Source organism: Hylobates moloch, unplaced genomic scaffold, assembly GCF_009828535.3.
Source record: "Hylobates moloch isolate HMO894 unplaced genomic scaffold, HMol_V3 SCAFFOLD_2, whole genome shotgun sequence".
Lineage (NCBI taxonomy): Eukaryota > Metazoa > Chordata > Mammalia > Primates > Hylobatidae > Hylobates > Hylobates moloch.
Genome location: NW_026652277.1, coordinates 100,091,549 through 100,112,191, shown reverse-complemented (window position 1 = coordinate 100,112,191; position 20,643 = coordinate 100,091,549). Strand labels below are relative to the sequence as shown.

Genomic DNA, 20,643 nt, shown 5'->3' with positions numbered 1-20,643 from the left:
TAATAGATAAGGTCAGAGAGGTTATGAGGGCCAGATCACATTCTCAAAGACTGGGAAGGTTCTGAGACTTTTACCTACTGGCTAGGTAACTTATTAGCCTGCAACTTCTCTTCTTTTCTTTCTAATTTCAACTTGTATTTTAGGTCCAAGGGTACATGTGTAAGTTTGTTATATGGGTAAAGTGCATGATGCTGAGGTTTGGGGTACAATTGATCCCATCACCCAAGTAGTAAGCATAGTACCCAATAGGTAGTTTTTCAGCCCTTGTGCCCCTCCCTCCCTATCCCCTCTAGTAGACCCCAGTGCCTATTGTTCCCATCTTTGTATCTGTTTGTACTCAGTGTTTAGTTCCTACCTATAAGTGAGAACAGGTGGTATTTGGTTTTCTGCTCCTGTGTTAATTTGCTTAGGATAATGGCCTCCAGCTGTATCCATGTGCTTGCAACATTTTCAATGATGCTAGTAAGAGACATGAAACTCCAGAGACAAAGGACAGTTTACTACAGCATTAGCAGTAGCCAAAGTATCAGCATTTTTGAGTCAATTCTGTGAACCTCAGTTCTCTCACGGACCACGTTATAAACATGCATTGGGTTGCTTGGGGAGGAAGTTTGAGGTTAGAGATCCAAATATTTTTATAATGGGCAGTGAGCATGCTTGCTTTTTGCTCCAAATGAAGACAGTATCTCCATCTTACAAGGCAGTAAGCAAACTGGCTTATTGCTCCAAAGGAAGACATTATCCCTGGCTTCCATGAATATTTTCTACACAAACATATTTGAAAAGATAACCGAGAACAAAAACAGCCAGTACCTTTAATCAGCAGGTGGAGGCCATTATCCTAAGCAAATTAACACAAACAGAAAACCAAATACTGTGTGTCCTCATAGGTGGGAGCTAAACATTGGATACACATGGACATAAGGATGGGAACAATTGACACTGGGGACTACAAAATCGGGGAGAGGCAGATGGGAGTAAGGGTTGAAAAACTATATTGAGTACTATGCTCACTACCTGGGTGACTGGTTCAATTGTACCTCAAACCTTAGAATCATGCAGCACACTCTTGTAACACCTGCACATGTACCTCCTGAATCTAAAATGAAAGTTGAAAAAAAAGTTGTGTAGAAACACGACAGACCAGTAGAAAATTATCTCTCTACATATTATGGCTATTATATCCATCAAGACTGTCTTATAAGAATGAGATGGGAAATCATTGGAAAGCTTTGAGCAGAGGAGTGTCATCATCTGATGGAAGTTAAACAATATCGCTTTGGTTGCTGCACTGAGAATACAGTGATGAATGCAAATGTGGGAACAGGGCACTCTCTATCAAGAGGTTATTACTGTAATGCTGGTAAGAGGTGATGGTGGCTTGTATCAGAGAAGTAGCAGTGGAGGTAGTGAAAAGTGGTCATATTTCAAATATATTTTGAAAAATTGAAAGATCACATGTGGGTAAGAAAGAAGGAGAGGAATCAAGGGTAACTATGGGGTTTTTGTCCTGAGAAACTGGAAGGATAATGTTGTCATTAACTGAAATGGGGAAGACTATGGGAGAAGCAGGTATTTTGGAGAAGATGTGGAGCTCAGGTAGGACATATTTGAGATGTTTTTAAGATGTTCAAGGTGGTGGTTTAGTAGGCTGATGTATGATCTAGAATTTAGTAACTAATAGATCAAGCAACAGAGATTGGTAAGGAATTTAGGAGATTTAAACAACACAATCAGTAAGTTTGATATCATGGACATACAGGACATAGCATTTGACCTTCCCAATATGCATTCTTGTCAAAAACACACAAAATATATACAAATATTTGCTAAATACTGGGCCATAAAACAAGCCTCAAAAATACAAAAGAATTGATATTATGTATACATTTACAGACTTTCTCAAAGCTATGATTCAGAGGAAAAACATGCTCATTCTGCCTGTGCATCAGTAGCAGGTAGCACGAGGCCTTACATTGCTCCGTTTAATTTGTACCTTTGAGGCTTTTGTTTTGTTTTGGTTTCTCAGTCTACACCACGTTTGCTGTGTCTAAGTTTACTTTTGAGTTACTTTAAAAAATCATTTTGTGCAATAGAAACAATGGCGGTTTGAGTGTTGCAGGTGCTTATAAGAGGTGTGTAATAACAGAAATATAATTTTTGATAACTCACTTTGAAACAATTTTGAACTTATAGATGTTGCCATAACAAAAAGAACTCCCTTATCTCTTTCACCCAGACTCTCCAATTGTTCCTATTTTGTTGCATTTTCTCATCTTTTCCTTTTTCTCAGTTCCCATCTCTGTCTTCCTATGTCTCTGTCTCTGTCACAAACACACACACACACACACACACACACACACACACACCCTACTTATTATTAGACTTTTTTCCCAACCTATAAAAACAAGCTAAAGATGCAGTGTCCTTCAACTTCTAACCATTCCAGTCAATGTTTCCCGTAAACAAGGATATTTTCCTATATAATTAGCACTCAAACCTCCAAATCAGGAAGTCAACATTGATACAACACTACAATCCAACAATCCAATCCATGGGCATGATTCACGTTTCAACTGTTCCAACAAGGTCTCTTTTTCCTTTCTTGTCCAGGATGCCCTTCAGGAATGCGTTACATTTAGTTGTCATGTCTCTTCATATTTCTTCAATCTGGAACGTTCCTCTTACTGTTTTCCATATTCTTGACAGTTTTTAAGAGGCTTTACATCCTGTAGAATGACCCTCATCACAGCTCTATCTGATGTGTCTGCATGATCGATTCAAACCATGTAATCTTTGCAGAAATGATGTGCACATCAAGAGCTACATAATGTAGACCCATATCCCTATGGTTAATACTAAATTTGATTATCGAGCAGATGATCAAATATACAAATAGGAGCAATATTTGGATTTGCCAGGTTTCTTCACTTTAAATTCTCCATTTTCTCTTGTAATTCATTTCTATGTCAGACAAAAGTATTCAAAAATTACATCAATATCCTGATCCTCAACTAATCTCCACCCACTAGAAGCATTAACTTTCATTGATGACTCCAGCAGGAATTAAGTACCTTTTTGAGATCGTTGCTACATACTGATTATCTACTTACAACATTCGTGTTACATTTATTAGCTGGAATTCTGCTAATAAATAAATGTGTGGAAGATCTTTCCTTTTTCTCATCCTCCTTCATTTCCTCTTTCATTTTTCCCTGCCTCCCTCCTTTGTCCCCAACTTTCTATCAGTATGGTATCATTATTTTTATTTAATGGATTGTAATCTATTATCATAGTTGTTTTGTTTATCAAATTCTCCCTGATTTGGCCAGCTAGAGCCCCTTCAAGCTGGTTCCTGTGTCCTTCTGTCTCAGGTTATTTTTCTAGAAGCAGACTCTGGGATGGAACTGAGTGTATGGGAGGTTTATTGGAGAGTGTGCTTGGAAGCAACATGTGTGAGGGAGAAGACAGCAACAGGGAGAAGTTGGCAGCTGATTTCACAGGGAGATCTGGAGCTCCCTGGAGCTCTTTAGAGTCATTTCAAATTGAAGCAAAGTGGCCAGGCCTTTGGGGCACCCCTCTCTTCCTGTCATCTTCTCTTTAAACATTTACTGGATTCAAGGTGTCATTGGTGAGGTGGTGTAACCTTGGACAAGGCAGCTCTCTTCAGTCCTCGTGAGGGACTTACCTTTGAACTCTCTGTTGGCAATATTCCCAATAGTTGAGGAAGTGAGTACCTTCATTTAGAAAGAGGTGAGGTGCACATCTGCATTATGTACCATAACATTCACTTCAAGGAAATTCAACATTGACCTTGGTACTATTTTACTTTATGAATTAGAAAGTAAACTTATTCCCCCCACCCCTGAGACAGAGTCTTGCTCTGTCGCCCAGGCTGGAATGCAGTGGTGTTATCTTGGCTCACTGCAACCTCTACATCCTGGGTTCAAGCAATTCTCTTGCCTCAGCCTCCTGAGTAGCTGGGATTACAGGTGCATGCCACCACGCCCAGCTATTTTTTTTTTTTTAAGTAGAGATGGGGTTTCGCCATGTTAGCCAGGCTGGTCTCAAACTCCTGACCTCATGATCCACCCGCCTCAGCCTCCCAAAGTGCTGGGATTACAGGTGTGAGCCACCATGCCTGGCAGAAAGTATTAATTTTCTTATTTATAGCACTTAAGATTACATGAAAATATTCAGCACTTTTGGAACCACAAAAATTCCAAAAAGATAATGTGTATAAAAAATGTGTAGTCCTAATTAGATTAAAATGCTATATTCCAGATGTTAATTAAGACCCTGATATGGTCTGGCTGTGTCCCCACCCAAGTCTCATCTTGAATTCCATATGTTATGGGAGGAACCCAGTGGGAGGTGATTGAGTCATGGGGGCAGGTCTTTCCTGTGCTGTTCTGGTAGTGAATAAGTCTCACGAGACCTGATGGTTTTAAAATGGGAGTTTCCCTGCACAAGCTCTCTTCTCTTTGCCTGCCACCATCCATGTAAGACGTGACTTGCTTCTCCTTGCCTTCTGCTATGATTGTGAGGCCTCTCCAGCCACGTGGAACTTTAAGTCCATTAAACCTCTTTTTCTTCCCAGTTTCAGGTATGTCTTTATCAGCAGCATGAAAATGGATTAATACAGATCCTGACTTTTGTTTTCAAAACACTTTGCTTGAAGAGCTGAATATAAGTTGGCACCTCCCATTTCTCTCACCTGGTTTGAAATTCTTATAATAAAGCTATGTGTTTAAGAATGTCAATGTCCCATGTTCCTAGATAAGGGATGGATCTATTTTAAAGATGAGATAGATGAAGAACTATTTAGAATGGATTGTATGTTTTGAAACAATGCATAGATAGTTGATACTTTTATTGTTGAGTTATGTGCATTAAGGTTTTACAGCTTGAGTACTGAAAATTCTGATGGCTTTTGGGTATAAATGGGTCTGCCTCTAGAAGCAGACAGAAGCCACAAATAGGACTTCACAGAAACCACAAATAGGATTCAAAGGACTCTGATTTAGTAAGTAGCATCTATCATCATTAAATTAGCTGCTCAACGTTTCCTCTGTTGTTCATTTTGAGGTAGAATTTGGGAAAGGTCCAGGGTTTTCAGTGACTCATACCAAGTTTTTCTGGCAGTGAATCATCTTTGGGAGACTTTAGAAATCCATATAGGTTAATTAAGAATAAAACACCACAACTGCTCTTCTTGGATAACTGATCTACTGAGTTCTGGCCAATAGCTTCAGGGATGGTCACAGTAAGGGGCTGTTTCAGAAGGGTTAGTGGTTAGTTTTCTGAGAGGAATAATAACTAATAATTCAAGTTACTTCTAAATTATACAAACTTCACTCATGATCACCACTTTTATGGTCTTTATTATAAATAGAATCCCTCAGAGAGATTAATAATATTTATATTTACTCCCGTTTAACAAGTGCAGCATTAACTGGCCAATACCATCTAGTAAAAAAGAAAATAGAATAGGCTGATTAGTGAAGTGGAAACACTTGGATTGCAATGAGGCACCATCCGATTTATGAAATCTATAGATTTCTAAATATTTTGAGTAAAGATATTATGTGTTCTCAAAACACTTAAGGATAAATGATATGGAATATCAAAGGAAGATGTTTTTAATAGGAGCAAAAGATTGCTTCAGGGAGAGCACAGACTGGCATAATATCAAAGATCAAGAAAAAGATTCAAAGATTTGTCACAATTTATTGAAAGGGCTGAACATTGTAGGAATCAGCCAGGAAGTAGCTTGATTTTCCCCTGTGATTCGCCTTTGGATATGTCTGTGAGATCTTTCATTCTCATCCTTGATGGTACCGTGGGTAAATTTGTTAGATCTGTTGTCATTTTCAGGTTTCAGTGAAAAGTTCCCATTTTCAGGTACTAACAGACCCTGTTCAATCTGAATCAAACTGCCAACATTTCACCTAATTCTAAGCTCCAATCCTTTTTCCACAGCTCATCTGACTCAAATTTAGAAAGCTGTACTAGGGTAGTCGGGGTAGTTGTATGTTTTTGTTTTGCTGTTTGTACTGGTCCTTACCCTCCTTCTTCACTTTCCATTCTGCTGGTTTTGGCTTTTCCAAGATCACAGTGAGGATAAGTGCTAAGAAGACAAGAGAAGGGTCTTTTTTGTCTGCTGCTATTTGTAGCTCTTTATCAGCTGTCTAATGTCTTCTGTCATGGCAGACACCCTTTTGGATCTTTGAAATCTCTTTAACCCTTCACTTGTACATCTGTCCTGCAGTTCTTGGCTGATGCTTCTTGCCAGACCTTTTATGAATCCAAATCAGCTTTTGCTCTTGTGGGAGGCCTCCAGCACATTTCCTCTTGAGACAATTTACCTTTCTGGTCAAGGTTTTTTTAAGGTGACTCATGCCTGCTTATCTTGGTGGGCACCTCTGTTTCCCAGCTGCTATGCCTCTGGCCTTGCTTTTAGGGAAAGCTACAGCCAGCCTCTTGGCTTTAAGCTACTTTGGATGTGAGTCAGGCACTGGCCTTAAGTCTTCTGTCACTCCAGGGACATAGGTCTGACTCTGAGATCTTGTTCTCTCATGCTCCACTCCTGTTTCACAGCCAGTGTCAGCTCAGCAGAAATTGACAACCCCAGGAAGGAAATCTTAGGCTTTCCTTGTGACAAGAGCCTTTACTTTCTTTGAGTACATTTTGATTCCTTTCTCACTCATTTTTTGGGTGCATCCTAACCCCTCTTCCTATGCCAATAATGCTTTTCAAGAAAACTCAGAAAACAAAAACCTCTTTTTTCAGAACCAGTTCTCTTAGATACTTCCCCTACCCCACAATATAGGCTGGGAGCAAATGATGGACCAATGGTACCATCTCTTGACATACTCTATATGGATCATCTATCAGCTCTTTTCCCTCAGCATAATGCCCTTGAGATCCTGATTCAATACATGCCTGATTCATTTCTTTTTATTTCTGAGCAGTATTCCATGGGACAATTCTATAAGATTTGTTTAACCATTCATCCACTGAAGGACATTTGGGTAGTTTTTAGGATTTGGCCATTACAGTAACTGCTGAGACCATTTGTGTACGTGATTTTGTGTGGACATAAGTTTTCTTTTTTTTTTTCTGTATAAATGTCCAGCAGTGTGATTGCAGGGTTGTGTGGTTAATGTATGTTTTGTTTTATAAGAAACTGCCATACTTTTTTCTATAGTGGCTATACCATCTTACATTCTAACCGACAATGTGTGAGGGATCTAGTTTCTCTATATCCCTGCCAGCATTTGGCATTGTCACTATTTTTTAATTTTAGGTGTTCCAGTAGATGCATAGTGGTATCTCATCATTCATAAACTGTTTTTAGACTTGTAGGTATACATTATACTTATTATTAGCTTTGAGGCCTCAGCCTGAACTTTTAGACAACAAGAAAAATTTAATATCTCATTGCACAGTGATTCAGACAAGCTCTGACTTAGGGTAAGATTTTCCAGGAAGGAATTAGAATTCTAATTAGAATTCAAATATAGTTTGGCAGGTGTTATCAGCTTGCATCTAAGTAATATCTTCTGTTGTGTTTTATACTTGTTGGGCATGTCTGGTAGAATGGTGATGTCTGCCAGAAATCTATTTACATTTAAGACTTAGAAGTTTCCTAGGAGATTACTCATATCAAAGAAAGAGTTTTGCAGACAGGTTTGCCTAGTAACCAAGCGTTCAAGTTGTCAGATGGAAGGACAGGGCAATTTTTGTGAGCTGCATGATATTTGCCAGTTAGATTGGTTTGCTAATTTTATGCACAGTTTGTCTCCAAAATTATACCCAGATTCAGCATAGGAAAGTAGAGGAGACTATAATTAAAGATACTAGAAGACTAGAAGAGTCATTCTTACCAAGATTCTGGGAGACATTGAGTTTAAAGAACTGTTTGAGTATTCTTCAAAGCAAGCACAATATAAAAAGGAAGAGAAATCTCCACACTTCTGCCAAAAACAAACAAACAAAAAACAGTTGAACTTTGTCACTTTGATGTCTCTAGCAGTAATGGGTGAGGTCCCTGACAGGAGAGTTGTCTGGAGCCACCAGGTTGCAATTTGAGGCAGCAGTAGTGAGGGAAATGGTATGAGCAGATTTGTAGATGTTACGAGGCAGCATCTTTTGTGACATACTTTCTCATTTTAGGTTTTGAAAATAGTGAAGTACTCCCCGAAAACACACACCAAATAATGAACTATAAAAATACTTTGATTACAAATATATTTTAGTGGCTTTTCTTTTCTTTTTATTATAATGTATTTTTTTCTCATGCATACTCCATATCTTGCTTATGTTCAAGCATACTTTAATTTTTAATTCATCAGTTAAGCTGTCTTTGAGTTACCATGATATTGGGCATACATCATTATTTTTTACACCAAATGCATTTTAAAAAAGAAAAAGGACACTGTTTTATCTTCTTTCTTGCTGCTTTAATGAGGATGGAGGGATAAGTTACAGGCTGGCACATTAAATGTACTACTATGGAAGGACATTTTTCTTTATCAGTGTCCCTTCCCTACCCTTAAAATCACTGATCAGGGTCTAGCAGTATCTGCTCCTCAAAACTTGGGACCAAATGATGGTGTTCCCACTTGCAATGTCCTCTCATAGCACTTTTAACTTTCTTCTATAGTTTTTAATGCTTTATGCAATACCTGTCAGAAGGGCTTCTTTCTTTCTTTTTTTTTTTTTTCCTGAGACAGAGTTCTGCTCTGTCGCCCAGGCTGGAGTGCAGTGGCACAATCTTGGCTCACTGCAACCTCTGCCTCCTGGGTTCAAGCGATTCTCCTGCCTCAGCCTCCCGAGTAGCTGGGATTACGGGCGCCCACCACCACACCCGGCTAATTTTTGTGTTTTTAGTAGAGATGGGGTTTCCCCATGTTGGCCAAGCTAGTCTCAAACTCCTGACCTCAGGTGATTTGCCCACCTCGGCCTCCCAAAGTGCTGGGATTACAGGCATGAGCCTCTGCGCCCAGCCAGATGGGCTTCTTTTAAAATAAATCCAATAGTTGACTTTTGTTTCCAGCAGTATAGTAGATTAGATAACATGATTTACCTCATCTCCATCATGAAAACTACGAAAAATGTTGGATAAATTATTTGAAAACATCTTTTCCAATAAATTGATGACCTGGCAAGAAAAAAGAATATTCAGATGCCAAAAAAGGTGAAAAAAGAAAATAGAAGCTAAATAGATAAGCAGAATGATAAAGCCAGGTTTTTCCTTGAGCATATTTGCCAAATCTGCTAAATCCAAAGTTTAATCTTCAACTGTTCAAGGACATGTGGACAAGAGAGAAGCCTAGAAATTGCTTAATATGTAAAAGGAGGCTTTCCACCAAAAAACTGGGACCCTAAAGATGCACTCAGTGAAAGGGTGAATTAGAAATAAATCACCGTTATTGCCACAGACATCATATGTTAATATGAGGGCAGAGATTGGAGTGATGCACCTATAGGCAAGGGAATGTCTGGAGCTACCAAAAGCTGAAAGAGGAAAAGAAGAAACTGCCTCTAGAGACTTCAAAGGAACATGGCCCTGCCAGCACCTTGAATTCAGACTTCAGTTGCAACAACTGAAGTCAAGGGGACAATGAGATCTTCAATGTGCTGTGAGAAAATAACTGTCAACACACTTTCACAGTCAAAAACAAACTTTCAAGTAAAAGAGCAAAATGTCTATTCACATAAAGAGTAATAGATGATATGTCTCTAACAAACACTAAGGAAATTTTAAAGAATGTACTTCATACAGAAAGGAAGTGATTTAGATGGATGTCGGATGGTCTTATTATATTTTCAAAGAAACGAAGACCAAAATAGCTTAAAAATGTATATTATGGACAATATTTCTGTCTCCCCAAATACATATGTTGAAGCCCTAATCCCCAATTTGACAATATTCGGAGATAAGACTTTTGCTGAAGTAATTAAGGTTAAATGAGGTTGTGATGTTGGAGTTGTAATCCAATAGAATTAGTATCCTTATAAGAAGAAACACCATAGAGCATGCTGTCTCTCTGTGTGTACCATGTGAGAACACAGCTAAAGGCAGCTGTCTACAAGCCAGGAAGAGAGCCCTTGCTGGAACCTAACCATTCTGGCACACTGCTCTTAGACTTTCAGCCTCCAGACTGTGAGAAATACATTTTTGTTGTTTGAGCCACCCAGTCTGTGGTATTTTGAGATACTTTCCATCAGTACCTAGTTTATCGAGAGTTTTTAGCATGAAAGGGTGTTGAATTTTGTCAAAGGCCTTTTCTGCATCTATTGAGATAATCATGTGGTTTCTGTTATTGGTTCTGTTTATGTGATGGATTATGTTTATTGATTTGCATATGTTGAACCAACCTTGCATCCCAGGGATGAAGCCGACTTGATCATGGTAGATAAATTTTTGATGTGCTGCTGGATTTAGTTTGCCAGTATTTTATTGAGGATTTTTGCGTCAATGTTCACCAGGGATATTGGTCTAAAATTCTCTTTTTTTTGTTGTGTCTCTGCCAGGCTTTGGTATCAGGATGATACTGGCCTCATAAAATGAGTTATGAAGGAGGCCCTCTTTTTCTATTGATTGGAATAGTTTCAGAAGGAACAGTACCAGCTCCTCTTTGTACCTCTGGTAGAATTTGGCTGTGAATTCATCTGGTCCTGGGCTGTTTTTGGTTGGTAGTCTATTAATTGCTGCCTCAATTTTAGAACTTGTTATTGGTCTAAACTTGTTATTGGTCAACCTCTTCCTGGTTTAGTCTTGGGAGGGTGTATGTGTCCAGGAATTCATCCATTTCTTCTAGATTTTCCAGTTTATTTGCATAGAGGTGCTTATAGTATTCTCTGATGGTAGTTTGTATTTCTGTGGGATCAGTGGTGATATCCCCTTTATCATTTTTTACTGTGTCTATTTGATTTTTCTCTTTTTTTTTTCTTAGTCTGGCTAGCAATCTATCTATTTTGTCAATCTTTTCAAAAAGCCAGCTCCTGGACCCATTGATTTGTTGAAGGGTTTTTTGTGTCTCTATCTCCTTCAGTTCTGCTCTGATCTTAGTTATTTCTTGTCTTCTGCTAGCTTTTGAATTTTGTTTTCTCTTGCTTCTCCTGTTCTTTTAATTGTGATGTTCAGGTGATGATTTTACATCTTTTCCACTTTCTCCTGTGGGCATTTAGTGCTATAAATTTCCCTCTAAACACTGCTTTAGCTGTGTCCTAAAGATTCTGGTACACAAAGACAAAAAGATTATGTCTTTATTCTCACTGTTTCAAAGAACTTATTTATTTCTGCCTTAATTTCATTATTTACCCAGTAGTCAATTGGGAGCAGGTTGTTAAATTTCCATGTAGTTGTGTGGTTTTGAGTGAGTTTTTTAACACCGAGTTATAATTTGATTGCACTGTGGTCTGAGAGACTGCTTGTTATGATTTCTGTTCTTTTGCATTTGTTGAGGAGTGTTTTACTTCCAATTATTTGGTCAATTTTAGAATAAATGCAATGTGGTGCTGAGAAGAATGTATATTCTGTTGATTTGGGGTGAAGAGTTCTGTAGATGTCTAATCAGTCCACTTGCTCCAGAGCTAAGTTCAAGTCCTGAATATCCTTGTTTATTTTCTGTCTTGATCTGTCTAATATTGACAGTGTGGTGTTAAAGTCTGCCATTATTATTCTGTGGGAGTCTGAGTCTCTTTGTAGGGCTCTAAGAACTTGCTTTATGAATCTGAGTGGTCCTGTATTGGGTGCATAAATACATAGGATAGTTAGCTCTTCTTGTTGGATTGATCCCTTTACCATTACGTAATGTCCTTTTTTTGTGTGTTTTGTGTGTTTTTTGATCTTTGTTGGTTTCAAGTCTGTTTTATCAGAGACCAGGATTGCTTTCCATTTGCTTGGTAAATGTTCCTTCATCCCTTTATTTTGAGCCTATGTGTGTCTTTGCACATGAGATGTGTCTCCTGAATACAGCACACCGAGGGTTCTTGACTCTTTATCCAATTTGCTAGTCTGTGTCTTTTAATTGGGGCATTTAACCCATTTATATTTAAGGTTAATATTGTTATTTGTGAATTTGATCCTGTCATTATGATGCTAGCTGGTTATTTTGCCCATTAGTTGATGCACTTTCTTCATAGTGTCATTGATCTTAATAATTTGGTATGTTTTTGCAGTTGGTGGTACCTGTTTTTCTTTTCCACATTTAGTGCTTCCTTCAGGAGCTTTGGTAAGGCAGGCCTGGTGGTGACAAAATCTTTCAGCATGATACTGGACAAAAGTCATCTGTGGATGGACACTTAGGTTGATTATACTACAAGACTACAGTAACTGAAACAGCATGGTACTGGTACAAAAGTCATCTGTTGATGGACACTTAGGTTGGTTCAATATCTTTGCTATTGTTGAACCAACTTTGCATCCTGGGGATAAAGCCTACTTGATCTTGGTGGACAAGCTTTTTGATGTGCTGCTGGACTTGGTTTGCCAGTGCTTTGTTGAGGATTTTTGCATCAATGTTTATCAAGGATATTGACCTAAAGTTTTCTTTTTTGTTGTGTCTCTGCCAGATTTTGGTATCAAGATAATGCTGGTCTCATAGAGTGAGTTAAGGAGGAGTCCCTCCTCATCAATTTTTGGGAATAGTTTTAGCAGGAATGGTACCAGCTCTTCTTTGTACATCTGGTAGAATTTGCTGTGAATCTGTCTGGTCCTGGGCTTTTTTTGGTTGGTAGGCTAGTTATTATTGATTTAATTTTAGAGCTCATTATTGGTCTTTTCAGGGATTCAGGTTCTTTCTGGCTCAGTCTTGGGTGGGTGTATGTATCCAGGAATTTATCTATTTTTCCTAGATTTTCAAATTTGTGTGCATAGAAGTGTTTATAATATTCTCTGATGATTATTTGTGTTTCTGTGGAGTCAGTGGTAATATCCCCTTCGTTATTTCTAATTGTGTTTATTTGGATCTTCTCTCTTTTCTTCTTTATTGGTCTAGCTAGTGGTCTCTCTATTTCATTTTATTTTTTCAAAAACACAACTCCTGGATTTGTTGATCTTTTGAATGATTTTTTGTGTCTCAATCTCCTTCAGTTCAGCTCTGATTTTGGTTATTTCTTCTGCTAGCTTTGAGCTTGCTCTTGGTTCTCTAGTTCTTTTAGTTTTAGTTGTGATGTTAGGTTGTTTTTTTTCTTTTTTTTTTTTTTTGAGACGGAGTCTCGCTCTGTCACCCAGGCTGGAGTGCAGTGGCGTGATCTCGGCTCACTGCAAGCTCCGCCTCCTGGGTTCACGCCATTCTCCTGCCTCAGCCTCTCCTAGTAGCTGGGACTACAGGCGCCCGCCACCACGCCCGGCTAATTTTTTGTATTTTTAGTAGAGACGGGGTTTCACCGTGGTCTCGATCTCCTGACCTCGTGATCCGCCCACCTCGGCCTCCCAAAGTGCTGGGATTACAAGCATGAGCCATCGCGCCTGGCCTGATGTTAGGTTGTTAAATTGCTATCTTGTAACTTTTTGATATGGGTGTTCAGTGCTGTAAATTATCCTCTTGACACTGTCTTAGCTGTGTCCCAGAGATCCTGGTGTGTTGTATCTTTGCTCTCATTAGTTTCAAAGAACTTCTTGATTTCTATGTTAATTTCATTGTTTACCCCAGAGTCATTCAGGAACAGGATATTCAATTTCCATGTAATTGTATGATTTTGAGCTATTTCCTTAGTCTTGATTTCTAACTTTATTGCACTGTGATCTGACAGTGGTTGTTATGATTTCAGTTCTTTTGCATTTGCTGAGGAGTATTTTATGTCTGATTATGTGGTCAATTTTAGAGTGTGTGCCATGTGACAATGAGAAGTATGTATATTTTGTTGTTTTTAGGTGGAGAGTTCTGTAGATGCCTGTCACGTACATTTGATCCAGTACTGAGTTTAGGTCCTGAATATCTTTGTTAATCTTCTGCCTTGATGATCTGTCTACAGATGCTCCCATTCCAAACCCTCTGGGCTCTGTATCGGCTGATATCCTTCCCCATCGCTTCTCCAAGCAGGTTTCCCTGCCAACTCAAGTGTCTGTGGTGGTCGAGGGGTCTCCTGCTGCCATGATTCCAGAGGCCTGTGGTGAGAGTGGGTTGTTCCTTGCCAGTTCAACTCACCCATTCCCCCAGAGTCACTGGGGGTCAGGAACAAGTACTGGTGCATAGTAGCCCCCTCCAGGGATCCCAACATCCCCCCTCTTCAGCCCGGCTTCTGTGTCTTCCCTCAGTCTGCTCTCAGTGCCTTCCCTCTGAAGATCTGCTAGGACTGTGTGCCACTTGTCCTAGTCCCTTGGTGGCAGCTGTTCCACCTGGCTGTGTCTGGTTGGCCATCTTGCCCAAATCTCTCAATAATTTTAAATGACCTGGTTTCAAGTTTGCCAGTTCCTTCTCCTGTCAGATCAAGTCTGCTGTTAAACCCCTATAATGAATTGTTCAGTTCAGTTTTTGTATTTTTCTGCTATAGAGTTTCTGTTTTTTTATATAGTTTATTTATCTTTGTTGACAATCTTATTTTGTTCATGCATAATTTTCCTGATTTCTTTAGTTGCCTATGTTATCTTTTTAACATATTGAGATCCTTATGACAGTTATTTAAAATCCTTGTTAAGCAGCTCATATATCTGCATTCATTAGGGTTGGTTTCTGGAGTTTTATTTGTCCCTTTGATTTAGTCATGTTCCCCTGTTTCTTTGTATGCCTTGTAATTTTTTGCTGGGGTTTTGGCCTTTGAAAAATACCCTCTATCCCAGTTTTTATATTCTGACTTTGTACAGGAGAAGACCTTCTTTAATCAGCCCAGCTGGAAGACCTCTCAAACCCTTCTAATCTCTTACTCTCCTTGGAATCTGCCTGCTGAACTGCATTTCTAACATTCTACTCACCTTTGTTTCCAGTGGCTTCTGAATTCTGGTGTCAATACTGTCAGCACTCTGAGTCAGGTGGTACAGAAATGAGTCCTTTGGGCAGCCCTCAGACAAGCCAGAACATTGGACCCATGGTCTACTGTTTATTTTCTGTCCCAAGGGAGGAGAACTCATATATTTAGATTCCTTCCAGTTGCTCTGTGTTATGCTGCATAGAGGAAGGGGAACGAATGTGTGTGACAAATTCCGCAGATTTTCCTACACTTTTCACTGGAATTCCGTCTTTGTCTTACAATAGCCTTAGTGCTATAGATTCTCAATTGGTCTCCAGCATTATCACAGAGGTATTGTGGTCCACGTATTATTGTTAATTTGGTGTCTTTGTTGGGGAAGGAGATCCTGTGGCTTCCTAGTCCATCGTTTGCTCACCTGCACTTCTGCTTTTAAAGTGTAACTTTTTCCTCCAAATCTAAAGCTCTGCAAGTTTCCTCTATGCTTTGTGAATTTCACCACTCTTACCTTGGATGCACTTATTTTGATTATTTCAGCACATCTATTTAATCACTTTAAGTTGAACAATTCCTACTGATGGTTATTTGCTACCAAATCATCCTGTTCTTGGTAGTGGACCTCAAGATTTCTAAAATAGATTAATTCCCAGAGCATTATTCTTTAAGATTGACTCAAAGCTTAGTCCATGTCATAAACAGATAGGTCTTTATCTCTACAAACTATAAGCCTATGAGTTTAAGTGGATAATCTTTGCAGATAAAATTAACTTTGTTCTTACCAAATTGCAGGATTCTTAATTAAAATACTTTAATTTCATTTTGTTTAATAAACAAATTTTGACTTTAGCCACAGCTCTTCTACTGTACTATAGGCATTTTCTGTTCAATTAGTAGAGAAAAAGAGGTAAGAATAATTTAAGACTTTTTGTAGCATGTATTAATCTATTATTTGCCTGTTGGTCTATGGATAAGTGCATATGATTTTATGTTGGCTTGTAAGTTCTTCTTTAAAGCTTTATCACAATAAGAATCTAATAGATTAAAAAGAACTTTTCTTCCATCCTTAACTATTTGAAGTGTTACGACTTTACCTCGCCATTTCAATTTAAGCAGTCTGACAAATTTTTTTTTTATTTTTTTATTATTTTTTTTAATTATACTTTAGGGTTTTAGGGTACATGTGCACAATGTGCAGATTTGTTACATATGTATCCATGTGCCATGTTGATTTCCTGCACCCATTAACTCATCATTTAGCATTAGGTGTATCTCCTAATGCTGTCCCTCCCCCCTCCCCCCACCACACAACAGTCCCCGGAGTGTGATATTCCCCTTCCTGTGTCCATGAGTTCTCATTGTTCAATTCCCACCTATGAGTGAGAACATGCGGTGTTTGGTTTTTTGTCCTTGCGATAGTTTACTGAGAATGATGTTTTCCAGTTTCATCCATGTCCCTACAAAGGACATGAACTCATCATTTTTTATGGCTGCATAGTATTCCATGGTGTATATGTGCCACATTTTCTTAATCCAGTCTATCGTTGTTGGATATTTGGGTTGGTTCCAACTCTTTGCTATTGTGAATAGTGCCGCAATAAACATACGTGTGCATGTGTCTTTATAGCAGCATGATTTATAGTCCTTTGGGTATATACCCAGTAATGGGATGGCTGGGTCAAATGGTATTTCTAGTTCGAGATCCCTGAGGAATCGCCACACTGACTTCCACAATGGTTGAACTAGTTTACAGTCCCACCAACAGTGTAAAAGTGTTCCTATTTCTCCACATCCTCTCTAGCACCTGTTGTTTCCTGATTTTTTAACGATGGCCATTCTAACTGATGTGAGATGGTATCTCACTGTGGTTTTGATTTGCATTTCTCTGATGGCCAGTGATGATGAGCATTTCTTCATGTGTTTTTTGGCTGCATAAATGTCTTCTTTTGAGAAGTGTCTGTTCATGTCCTCTGCCCACTTTTTGATGGGGTTGTTTGTTTTTTTCTTGTAAATTTGTTTGAGTTCATTGTAGATTCTGGATATTAGCCCTTAAGCAGTCTGACAAATTTTAAATTAACTAGGTACACACCTAGTTACTGTAGCAAAAATGAAAGCTGAGCATCTTTCTTTGCTGAAGGAATGGATTATTGTCAAAGTCCACTGGGAGTTGTGTGAATGAGCAATTAAACCTGTTGTTTAATTGCTAACAGAAGGAATGGTTAAGTATCAATTATAGAAAAAATAAAATCCTCCCTTTAGGCACACTTTCCTCAGGACTCAGATGGTTAATGCTGAACAACTCTACTTAACCGTTTAAGTCATTTAGTTATTTGGGTCGCTATTTTGTTCTGAATGATCTTTGGAAACCCATCAGGATGATGTGTTGCTTAAAAATTAAGCATTTTACAAAATCACATGATTGTTTTATGATAGGCAAAGACATCTGGTGATTCCTGCTACCAAAATCTTCTAGGATGAGGTATTCTATTCCATGTTTTGTGAAGCAAAATTTGGGGGTTGAACAGATGCCAAGGTAAACTTTAAAATTTTCATAATAAAACATCAAGTTTGTCAACTATAAATCTGGAAAATAAAGCATATAGTGATCCTTTCAATCAATAACTAGGATACCTGGACTTCTACAGGGACTTTAAGTTTTAATTTTTTGACTATTTTCTGGCTAACACAATTGATATCCAAGAGTAACCATCAAATGAGTATTAAATAATTGCTCCCTTAGATAATTCACTATCATTCTAGTAACATGCCAGATCATTAGCAAGCTACTATATTAACTTAGCTTATGACAATATGTTTACAGTACTATGACAATATTATTATGCCTATAATATTATTATAGCCTTTATTGTGTGTCAATATAAGAAATGGCCATCTGTATAGAGTCTCCTCATTTTCTAGAAAATTGTCCTCCAAGATAACATATATTGTTTAATTTCTTTTTTTTTTTTTGAGACGGAGTCTCACTCTGTCACCCAGGCTGGAGTGCAGTGGCGCGATCTTGGCTCACTGCAAGCTCCGCCTCCCGGGTTCACGCCATTCTTCTGCCTCAGCCTCCCCAGCAGCTGGGACTACAGGCACCCACCACCACGCCCGGCTAATTTTTTTGTATTTTTAATAGAGACGGGGTTTCACCATGTTACCCAGGATGGTCTCGATCTCCTGACCTCGTGATCTGCCCACCTCAGCCTCCCAAAGTGCTGGAATTACAGGTGTGAGCCACCACGCCTGGCCTTAATTTCTTTTTTTAAAATTGAAGTTTGCTCAATACATTTTTATTACAGTTTAGTACCAGGACGTAGTGCTCTGTTTTTGGTGTGATGACTGGAATGTTTTCTTTTATTGAGTAACAACTTGTTGTATGTTATATTTTGCTTAGACTTCCCAGAAACCCAAAGCTAGTTTTATGTGCAGTCGTTTGTCATGTTTTAGACTAGACTTGTTTGGTGTTTTTTGATTTTTTCTTCCTGTCCCTTCTTAATTTTTCCATTTTCTTTTCTCTTTTTTCTTTTCTTTTCTTGGTAAGAGGGCATATTTTCTTTTTCTGTCAGTATCTTGGCTACTAAAAAATATGTGTGTGTGTGTGTGTGTGTGTGTATACGTATATATATTTTTTACAGTGAGCTCTCTTTTATGCTATTCTTATGCTATTTGGAAGTGTCATAATAATATTAAGCTGGGTAAATTGTATAGGAAGATTTATGGATGTTTTAGGAGTCTCAAAGGCTTATTTACAGAAGGTTTTGGCAGATACCATTGATTATGTGTGTGTGTCATCTAGGTTTTTAAATTTTGAATAATCATCATCCAATTCAGAAATGTTGAGACCCATCTATTTGGAAGGCATACCTTTTAGCTCAGTAAGCAAGTCCTGGAGATTTTTAAATCTAGAGTTTAAAAAAAATCTGTATTAGTCTGTTTTCACACTGCTATATGGGAAGCAAGGACCTTCTTCACGTAGTGGCAGGAGAGAGAAGCACAGAGGAGGAACTTCCAAACACTTACATTAATAAAGCCATCAGATCTCATGAGAACTCACTCATTATCATGAGAATAGCATGGGGAAAACTGCCCCCCATGATCCAATCCCCTCCCTCCCTCCCTCTACATGTTGGGATTACAATCCCTCCCTTGATACATAGGAGTTACAATTTGAGATGAGATTTGAGTGGAGACAGAGAGCTAAACCATATCATCTTTTCTTCTGTTCTCATTGGTATTTTAATAATTCAGACCTTATCTGCTAGAAATGTTTTTTTCAGATGAAGGGGTTTACTTATATATGCAAGTCTACCCTTCCATTCCTCCTCATGCTTTTCTGAAGTGGTTCTCACCTTAGGAAAGCTATCTCCCTCTCTCATGAGTCTACTGAAGTCTTACCCATCCTTTGAAACCTAATTCAATTCTGTCACTTTCTAATGCCTATTTAGGTCCAACTAGCAAGAAATAATGCATTTATCATGTCATTGATCTGGCAATTAAAGCATTCAATATCTTAGGATATTTCTTACTCTTTTTCCCTGAACTTTAAATTATATACTCATATTTAATTTTTACAAACTTTTGCCTGGTCTTAACCTAAATTGTTAGCTCTTTGAATGGAGGGACACTATTTTATTTATTTATTTATTTATTTATTTTTATTATTATACTTTAAGTTCTAGGGTACATGTGCACAACATGCAGGTTTGTTACATAGGTATACATGTGCGATGTTGGTTTGCTGCACTCATCTACTTGTCATTTACATTAGGTATTTCTCCTAACACTATCCCTCCCCCAGCCCCCCACCCCACGACAGGCCCCAGTGTGTGATGTTCTCCACCCTGTGTCCATGTGTTCTCATTGTTCAGCTCCCACTTATGAGTGAGAACATGCAGTGTTTGGTGTTCTGTCCTTCTGATATTTTCCTGAGAATGATGGTTTCCAGCTTCATCCATGTCCCTGCAAAGGACATGAACTCATCCTTTTTACGGCTGCATAGTATTCCATGGTGTATATGTGCCACATTTTCTTTATCCAGTCTGTCATTGATGGGCATTTGGGTTTGTTCCAAGTCTTTGCTGTTGTGAATAGTGTCACAATAAACATACGTGTGCATGTGTCTTTATAGTAGCATGATTTATAATCCTTTGGGTATATACCCAGAAATGGGATTGCTGGGTCAAATGGTATTTCTAGTTCTAGATCCTTGAGGAATGGCCACACTGTCTTCTACAATGGTTGAACTAATTTACACTCCCACCAACAGTGTAAAGGCATTCCTATTTCTCCATCTTCTGCAGCATCTGTTGTTTCCTGACTTTTTAATTATCACCATTCTAACTGGTGTGAGATGGTATCTCATTGTGATTTTGATTTGCATTTCTCTGATGATCAGTGATGATGAGCATGTTTTTATATGTCTGTTGGCTGCATAAATGTCTTCTTTTATGAAGTCTGTTCATTTCCTTTGCCCACTTTTTGATGGGGTTGTTTGTTTTTTTCTTGTAAATTTGTTTAAGTTATTTGTAGATTCTGGATATTAGCCCTTTTTCAGATGGATAGATTGCAAAAATTTTCTCCCATTCTGTAGGTTGCCTGTTCACTCTGATGGTAGTTTCTTTTGCTGTGCAGAAGCTCTTTAGTTTACTTAGATCCCATTTGTCAATTTTCGCTTTTGTTGCCATTGCTTTTGTTGTTTTAGTCATGAAGACTTTGCCCATGCCT

General features: G+C 38.4%; 1 protein-coding gene across 2 annotated transcripts in view; it reads right to left on the bottom strand.

The window, feature by feature from the left end:
* Positions 1-20,643, bottom strand: part of EYS (eyes shut homolog) — a 2,056,951-nt gene that overhangs the window by 13,341 nt on the left and 2,022,967 nt on the right. The window contains exon 42 of one of the 2 annotated variants that reach the window (XM_032154320.2): positions 6,068-6,130. The exons of the other annotated variant lie outside the window; for it this stretch is intronic. Coding sequence (XP_032010211.1) covers positions 6,068-6,130 — 63 coding nt within the window. The remainder of the gene's footprint in view (positions 1-6,067; positions 6,131-20,643) is intronic. 2 annotated transcript variants of the gene reach the window in all.